A 9303-nucleotide genomic window follows, 5' to 3' on the forward strand; every position below is an offset into this window, starting at 1 on the left:
CTAACTGGTAGGTCAAATAGATAATCTTTCAAAATCGTGTTCAAATGCTAACTTTTTCCTTGACTAAGAACTGATATCTCCTGAAGTTTCTAAAAGAAATTTATTTGGCTAGTAATCGTAAGCTGTGTGATAGCAATCTTTTATTGTCATCATGAGACAAGAGATGTTATTTAAAATCACAATTACTTTTCTTTTTTTTTGGATCTCAGGACATAAATCCTGAGAGGGCATGAAATGGGTTTTTTACTCTCTATTCCCTCTATAGTTCCTCACATAGCAGGACATTAAAAGAATATTTACTGAGTGTATTCTTACTTGGCTTGGTTGACATCCTTCTTTGCTGTCTGAAGTTCAAGAACCAATTCTTCCTTTTCCTTTTGCAGATTGATAACTTCCAATTCTAGATTTTTTATGTTATCCTACAAATATTATTGGTCAGAGAGAAAGAAAAGACAAGACACAAGAAGAAAATCAATTCTGCATATTCAGGAACAATGCTTTCAATTTTACCACTAAAAACATTTGTACTTGATTTGATGGAGAGTAAAGTTAGGTAGTGGTTTAAAAGTATGAACTTGGAATCCAAAGGCTTGGCTTTGAATCCTGAGACCAGCAATTACTATCTATCTTAAGAAAAATCACTTTTTTTTTTAATTAAGGCATGTTTTTATTTATTTATTTATTTATTTGTTTGTTTGTTTGTTTTTTTATACATGCACTGGGTACAGTCAGAAGTGCGGGAGGGTGAGAGAATTCACCAGAGCCAGAGCAAGGAGCAGAGCAGGCAGAAGCACCGAAGTACACTGCTGAGGGGAGCAGCGGGCAGGAGAGGTCTGCACGCCATGTGGGACCCTCCTCTGGTGGCCGGGGAGCAGCTGGGGATCAAACCGGCGCCGCAGAGGCCGCGGGCAGCTTCGCAACCCAGTGCTCAACCGCTGCGCCACCGGGGAGGACCAAGAAAAATCACTTTTATCTCTTTTAACCTTTGTTTCTGTACAGAAGAGTTAATATAGCAGGTCTAAGACTACTATTCTTAAAAAAGGCAGCTTACAAGGTTTGCCCATTTACTTACGTCCGGGAACTTGGATTCTGGTAGGAGTTCCACCACTCTCTAATTATAGTGGCTCACTCTGCCTATACTGTGCAAACAATATATCCTGAATACCTGCCTTTTCCTCAAGGTGTCTAGAACTTTGGTCTGTGCAATACAGAAAAAATGTCTACATGAATGACCCCTGGTAAAAACCCTGCACTCCTTGGATTAAGGAGGCTCCCTGATTGATAGACATGTCACTTATGCTGTCACAACCCATTGCTGCCTCTGGTATATATCATGTAACTTTGCTGGAAGAAGACTCCTGCAAACTTACACCTGGTTTCCTTCAGACTTTGCCCAATGCACTGGTTTACTTGCTGATTTTGCTTTGTATCATTTCAGTGTCATAAATTGGAGCTGTATGATATGCTGACTCTGGTAAATCACTGGACCTGGGGGTGATCCCCAAGAGTTTCTTTATCTATGTAAACAATTACCATTGTTACCTACCTCACAGGGTTATTGGAAAGATCAAATAAAATTTAAAAAGTAAAGACATTTTGCAAACTGTAAAGAGCTTCACAAGCAGTCTTATATTTAGAAGTTTCAAACAGATGTATTTGATAGCAACTGTAGTTCTATATGCATTTAGGAAATACATTCTAGAAACTGTGGTTTGGTAGTTTTCAAGATTGGAAAAACCCAATGAACAGATTCTTTGCTTTTCTTATAACCAAAAAAGATTAAACATGCTAAATTAGTGTTTGGCAGCCAAAAAGATATATATAGGCCTTAGACCAGAAAAACTGAAGTAACACAAAGATTCTGAGGCAGGTTAGAAAAGCTTTCTAAACAGCCAAGAATATGTTTTTCAAGCAATATAACGAGCAACTTTTGTATAATCAATGCAAAGCAATCTGATGGCTTTGTAGTTAACCTGCATGTTTAAACTGGCCCAGTAATATTGTATAATTTATAGAATACATGAAAACATTATAAAAAATAATCCAGGTACTATGTATAAAAAGCAAGTTCCCTTGATTACCCACCACTGCCAAAATTCCAGTCCCCTCTCTGGAAGTGCCACAGTTATCATTTTGGTTCAGATCTTCCTAACATTTTCACATTACACATTTGGACATTTACATATTCTAGACATTTACACAAATATGAAAATGACTAGAATAGAAAATTAATATAATAAATATTTGTGACAAAAACATCTATATGTACAATAAAATATAATAATATATACATTCAACATGCACATAGGTATATGTGTTGACACATTAAAATATTAAAGAAAAAAAAAGAGAAGAAAAAAAATAAAGAAAAAAAAAAATAAAATATTAAAGATAAAAATGTATTCACATTATTTGTAAATATCGTTCCATAACTTGCCCTTTTTTTTTTTTTAACTTAATCGGCCTTAGAGATTTATTGATATCAGTGCATATAGAGCTACTTCATTCTTATTTATTTCTCACAATGAAATGTTCTTTACTGCTTTCTGTGCATATGTGAAAGGTTTTCCTATGGCAGATAGAGGTAAAATTATAGGGAAAGAGGTACACACTTTTAATTTTAATAGATACTACTAAATTGTCCTCCAAAGTAGTTATTACAATTTACACTCTTGCTAGCTATGTATGAGAGTGCTTGTTTCCCTGAACTCTTGTCAACATTTGATATTGCCATACTTCCAAATTTTACCAACTAGGCCTCCCTGGTGGCGCAAGGGGTTTGGACGCAATCTATGATGCTGTCTGCAGCATGAAAGATCGATCCCTGGCCAGGGAGCTGCCCACATGGTGCAGCAGACCTCTCCTGATTTGCCTGCTGCTCCCCTCAGCAGTGTGTTTCAGTCAACCCGCCTGTTCTGTTCCCCACTCTGTCTCTGGTGAATCCTCTTACCCCCCACACCTCTGGCCTATACCCCAGTTCTTGTATGCATAAATAAATAAATCTTTAAAAAAATTTACCAACTGAATGGGTAAAAAAAAATAGTACCTCTTCATCATATATACCACATTCAGTCAATATTTGTCTCACTCCACAAAGGTAATTGTTTAAATATTTGAGTCTTAATCTATTATAACTCATAGTAATCTTTGTTAATCAAAAACGATGATTCACAGTGGTAGGAGAAAATATTCTTTAAAACAAAAAAACCTTGCCTTTCTTTATTCCTTAGAAAAAGAGAGATGGTGGTTTACATGTGATTAAAAGGTATTGTTTTATGTTAAGAATTTATTTCCTATTAACTTAGGCTTGGGAGTTCAAGCATATTTGATTTCAAGGGTAAAAAAGCAAGATAACAACTATAGCTATAGCTCATTACTAGTACCTCCTCTTATAGGGTTAGAAGTACACTGGGGGAATACATGTCTCCATGTTTCTAAGCAAGAGTACAAGAAGAGAAGAATAATTTCTCAGCCTTACTGTTAATCCTTTGTTTATCTGGAAAGGCCAAAATACATTCGACCTAAAAAGGGCTGCATTATATATACTGTTAACACAGAGGATTAAGCTATACATTTAACTTTTTTCTCTCCTAAAATCCCAATAAAATGATTCCCAAAGGGGGTATACATGAACAAGGATGAAGAGAGTAGTCAAGGGATATAAACAAACATTTGGAAGAGGAAAATAATTAGATAAGTGGTAACTGACTAAGTAGAGTGGAAAGAGCTAAAATAACACTTGGAGACAAAAAAAAAAAAAAAAGATCCCTAAAGTTTTCAGAGGGGAAGAAATTTAGGTCAAATAAAAAGAATCATGAATTGTAATGGACTTTTCAACAGCAACATTGGAAATAGAAGACAATAGAATAAACCCTTCATTGTAGAATTTAATCCATCATAGAATCCTGATATCAGTCAAACTAACAAATATAATAAAAATGCTACTGGCATTGTACTGCACCAAAACAAAGGTATATCCCAAGAAAGAAGATGATTTGGAACTACTTCAACACAGAAATGAGAAATGAAGCAAATTCCCAGAATGGTGGTATTAGGATGATAGGCCTATAGAGAAGCAAACTAGGAGAGAAAGATTCCAGGAGGGTTGTCTTCAGCAAAGAAAAGGATCAACAAATTACCTGGTATGTTTGATCATATTGAGAGGAACTTTATAATTTTGTTAAGTTGTGTGGATATAAATTGTTGATAGGTACACAGACTATTAAGTAAATGAAAAAATGAGATTATTAATAACAGGAAATACAAAAGTTGTATGAGAAGGAAATGGAATCATATTATACACATGGCTCAGCTGAAAAATATATTTTACGCAATCATGAACATTTAAACACTTAATATTCATTAAATCAGAAATTGTGACGCAACCATTTTGAAAAACAGAGGTAAGGCAGGGTGCATGGGTGGTTATATAAGAGAACTGCAGTTTCAACTTCCATAGTAGGAAGTCAATTGAGAATGTCTACAAAGCAAAGGAACAGAAAAAATTAAGCCAAAACAAACCCTTGATTTTACTGCAGAACTAAGGCTACCAGAAAGGAGGTGGGGGGAATTTGGTTATGAAGCGGGGAGGGGACTCAGCGGACTATGGTGGAGGATTATTGATGATCTGGTGGTGGGAGAGTTGTCATATGTAGAGGTGTGAATCTAAACCCCTAAAACATATACAGTATTGTAAATCAATCATACCTCAATGAATACAGTTTTTTTAAAAAAATATTTAGTAACAAATTTCATAGATTTAATTTTATATCAATGAACATAATTTTAAAAAAAATATAAAAAAGTGGTACAAGGGAAAGAGAATGAATAAAAATGTTTTAATTAATATAATTGTATTACCTCATCTAAAGGCATCTGAAGCTCTTATCTAAAAACTTGGAGGCAAATGTCAAAAGAAACAGCCTAAAAAACTCAAAGCATAAGCCTAGGGACTAGATGAGAATGTGTTAGGCAAGAAACTGCTCTTACTTTTGAGTATTGTGCTATTTGACTTCCAAAAAATTTTATATATTCATTTGTTTGACATTAATAAAATTTTTTATTTAAAAACGTTAGATGAGACTGTGATTACAAAAAGGGAATAAAAACTCTACTGGTAACCCAGTTATTATTTTAGAGGCAATTCTACCCTAGGGGGAAAAAGAAGTGAAAATTACTTAGGAGAGCTGGTGGAAGAAACACAGGACTACTATAGGGATTTCCATTTTCACTGTATAGGAATTTGGGGGTGGTAGGCTATAGCATGATGGGAAAAACAATTCACCCTTCCCCCTACCAGCCCTCTAACACCCCTTTGTCTGTGATGGGAAACAATGGACTACAAAGGAAAATAAGGTCTGGAGCAAGGCTAACCCTATGGGTAATCTAAAAGGCAAAGATTTGTCTATTAATTAGCAAGGGTAACTGAGAACTACCACTAGTATAGCCATTTATCAAGTCAGGTGATATCCACTCTAGGGCTCTTCATAATTCACACAACAACCCAGATCTATCTACCAAGAGATCTACTGTTCTCAGAATCCCTGCATAAGTTATCAAATAAAATTTCTTAACAAGTAGGGACCACACATATTATATCATTATCAAATTATTAATTACCTATTGCATAAGGTAAGGTATTAGATTAAAAAGAACAAAGTTAGGGGTTCCCTAACCTGAATGTATCCTTTTACTTATAATGGTACAGTACAACTCTAGTTGTACTACGTACACATTATGTTGTCTTGTCATCATCAAAACTGTTGTGCCCATTTTGTTTCAATTCCGTTAAAGAATTAAAGAGAGAGGGCAGATACGTCAAATTGTACCCTACGAAATGTTTTACCTGGTACTGGAACTGAATTGGCTGTAGTTGGCTGTCATTCTGAGTCATCTTCCTGGCTAGGGCCTCTTTCAGAGCAAGGGCTTTATTCAACTCAACCAACTCCTTAGACATCTGAGCTTGACGTAGAGCATGCTGAGTGGTGAAAACATCAGAAGACCTGCTGGTCTCTGGACTAGTTTCTGCTTGCTGGAAAAGATCAGGAAAATGATTTATAAGAGAAACAAGCAACTGGAATTCCTTAAGCACAGTTTCATCAAGTCTCACAGCCACATCTCCATTACCAGTACCTCTTTTCTTTTAAAACTGTGGCTTTTCATACAACATTAGCTTTAAACATTTGAAATAGGGCCTCCCCGGTGGCGCAGCGGTTGAGCGCTGGGTTGCGAGGCTGCCGCGGCGCAGGTTCAATCCCGGCTGCTCCCCGGCCACCGGAGGAGGATCCCACATGGTGCGCAGACCTCCCCTGCCACCCGCTGCTCCCCCCAGCAGTGTCCTTCGGTCCTTCTGCCTGCTCTGCTCCCCGCTCTGGCTCCGTGAATCTCTTCACCCTCCCGCGCTTCTGACTGTACCAGGTGCATGTATAAACAAACAATATAATAAATAAATAAAAACATGCCTCTAAAAAAAAAAAAAAAAAAAAAAAAAAAGAAAGTTTAAACATTTGAAATAACTCGAGCTAGCCTATTATTCTGCTCTACAAGCACCTTATTTCTCATATACTTTAACTATTTTAGTGCAAACTAAGTTCTTGCTCTTTCCTTCATTGATCTCAGCAACATTTATTTTACCTCATTCTAAGGGATATTTAGAGGAGAGAGGGCCCTAGAAATGGCACTGTAGGAATGGGTGAAATGGAGAAAAGGCTCCATTTATTCTCACAGAGCTGACTTCTAGAATCTGATTTATGCCCCCCATCTTTCTTCTTTCAGAATGTGAAAAATGATACATATTTTAGGGGTAAAAGCTGTTTCAAGCAAACCTTTGTACAGCCTTTCATTTTAATTTTATAATATTTTTTATATATTTTGATTTTTAAAATTATTATTATTTTATTTTCTTACATCATTGTTCATTTTTAAACAATATTTTCCTCCCCCTACCCCTTCAGGTGCAGTCCCCATAGAGTTTATTGCAGCACTATTTACAATAGGTAAAACCTGGAAACAATCCAAATGCCCAAAAACAGATGACTGGATCAAGAAGATGTGGTAGATATACACAATGGAATATTATTCAGCAATCAAAAAAGATAAACTCATGCCATTCGCAGCAACGTGGATGAGCTAGAAGGAATTATGCTCAGTGAAATAAGCCAGAAGAAAAAAAATTAATTTTATAACCTTTAGCCAACATCTGATACATTTTATCTATTCTTGAAACTTAAACACTCTTTGGTTCTTTTAGCTCCTAGCCATCTCATCCCTAGAGAAGTTCTATGCTGAGAAAAAAAAATTCTTCCATTTCTTCTCTTAAGCATTTTTGATTTTTCCATAATTTCCTAATTTATTTTTACTTGCTAGACAGTTGATGCAGAGTATTAGCATCTAACAAGAAATCAGTAAGTCATACTACAAAAATGGAACATGATATCCCCGAGAAACCCTGCCACCCTTACTAGCTACTAGAGAGAGAGAGAGCCTATCCACATTGGGGGTTTTTACAAAGCAGAGATTTATACTCAAGATTTCTGGATTTCCAGGACATTCTGTCGAGGATAGTAGCAATCAGAGATCCTCTTCCTTAGCTGAGTTATAAACTGTAGTGCATGTCACAGTTAAATCTCCTGGTTCTACACAAAGGCACCAATTACTTACCGCATCTGGTTCCACTGCAGTATCAATGGCTGTAGTTATGCAAGCAACAGTTTCATCCTGCAGTGACAAATGATATTCCAGTTTAGGAAAAAATTCTGAAGTTAAGCTTACTAGTGTATTTTATATTGGTTATTTAATTTCTTTCAAGTGCTGGACTTATTTTGTAGTCACATATATCCCAACAGCTACATTTCTATCTCCCATCTTTTAAGAGTTTATCTTCTTTATAAAGGTTGATCGTACAGTCTTTGTAAAAAATAGGGTGATGTGGCAATCAACATATTTATTGTACCTCTCCTGCTCTGTCAGAGATGTTTAGGCAAGAGTGAAACACATAGCTATTCTGACAGACCAAAGTTTAATTGACTTTATGGACTCTACCCTTTCTTCTTATGCTTTTACCACTAAGTCTACCTCTATAATGTAGAGATCTAGCCACTTTTCATGGACATACAATCCTAAGAACAGACATATCAAATAAAGTCAATGTAGGAGAAAAAGTAAATAGAATGAGGGTTATTTTTTATTTTCATTTTAGTAAGTCAAGATAACAAGATCACTTCTTGGCCTTTGGCTAAGACCAAGGGTAGTAAGTCAAGGTAACAAGAGCCTCATCTAAAAGGAAATAAATACCACAGGTGGATACCCCAGGAAAATATGCTCATGAAGTCAGACAAATATACTGTAGCATCTCTCTCATATACATAAAAACCAATCATATGTGGCTACTCCAGGTAGTAGTTACTTGAAGGGAAAGGGTAAGCACTGATTTCCTCCCAGAGAAGGGCAAATACCTTTCTTTGGGCATTGGAAAAACAACCACCGAGAAGGGAAGCCTTAAACCTCTTATTAGCACTAATTTGTTTATAGGCTATTATATGAGCAAGCTCTGTTCTCCCCACTAGAATTTAGGTTTTATTTGGCATTGCAACATATGGGTTACCACTTCAGTGTTTGTGATTCTGCAGAGCCCTGGGAAGAAAGGATTATTTCCAGGAAGTCATGTCATTAATGAGGTCATAGGTGAGAGTGCTATTGGCTCAAGAGCGAGGCAAGAATTTAGGGTTAACACATGAAGTCTCTGCACCAGCCAGTGAAACATTACATAGTTGTTGAAACTTGAACTGAGGTACCTTCAAGGCAAGGAGTGAAAAGGTCCTTAGTAAATGCTGTTTGTAAATCATTTCCCTTATTCTGCCCCCAAATTCCTGACCAGTCAAACTCAGAGAAATCAAAGGAAGTTGAAGTGCTCCCACATCCTTTTCCAGCATGATTGATAGTACTGGCTACTCTCCAAGGGCAGAACATAGTAAATCCCTTTCAAAATACAAAACTTCTTCTAGCACCTTCCAGAGGGTTAAGATAAAAAGAAAAATGGGTTAATCCTTGAAGACATGTTGCTATTGTGTTTTACCTTTTTGGCTTTTGACCCAATGAAATTTCACAATTCTAAGGTTTTAAACTTTGGTGACATGTTCTATATGAACATGACAGGATTCTACCTTGGTAATCTAAAAAGTAAATATGTAACACAGGATTTATTTCAATCTAATAATCATCTTTACCTCCATTCTAAAGGTATAATAGAACCTCTCTTAAGTAAAAGAGGATTTTTGAACAAGGCTAGGTACATTGAGGCACATT

The 9303-nt window shown here is 36.2% G+C and overlaps 1 protein-coding gene across 1 annotated transcript in view; it reads right to left on the reverse strand.

Annotated features, from left to right (window-relative positions):
* The window catches only part of KIF4A (kinesin family member 4A), a 110140-nt gene that overhangs the window by 23908 nt on the left and 76929 nt on the right, over positions 1-9303 (reverse strand). The window contains exons 11-14 of the mRNA XM_037511649.2: positions 8114-8117; positions 7660-7716; positions 5846-6031; positions 316-419 (exon numbers count right to left, since the gene is read on the reverse strand). Coding sequence (XP_037367546.1) covers positions 316-419; positions 5846-6031; positions 7660-7716; positions 8114-8117 — 351 coding nt within the window. The remainder of the gene's footprint in view (positions 1-315; positions 420-5845; positions 6032-7659; positions 7717-8113; positions 8118-9303) is intronic.

This window comes from Talpa occidentalis, unplaced genomic scaffold, assembly GCF_014898055.3.
Source record: "Talpa occidentalis isolate TD23 unplaced genomic scaffold, MPIMG_talOcc4v2.1 talOcc4.15, whole genome shotgun sequence".
Taxonomy (NCBI): Eukaryota; Metazoa; Chordata; class Mammalia; order Eulipotyphla; family Talpidae; genus Talpa; species Talpa occidentalis.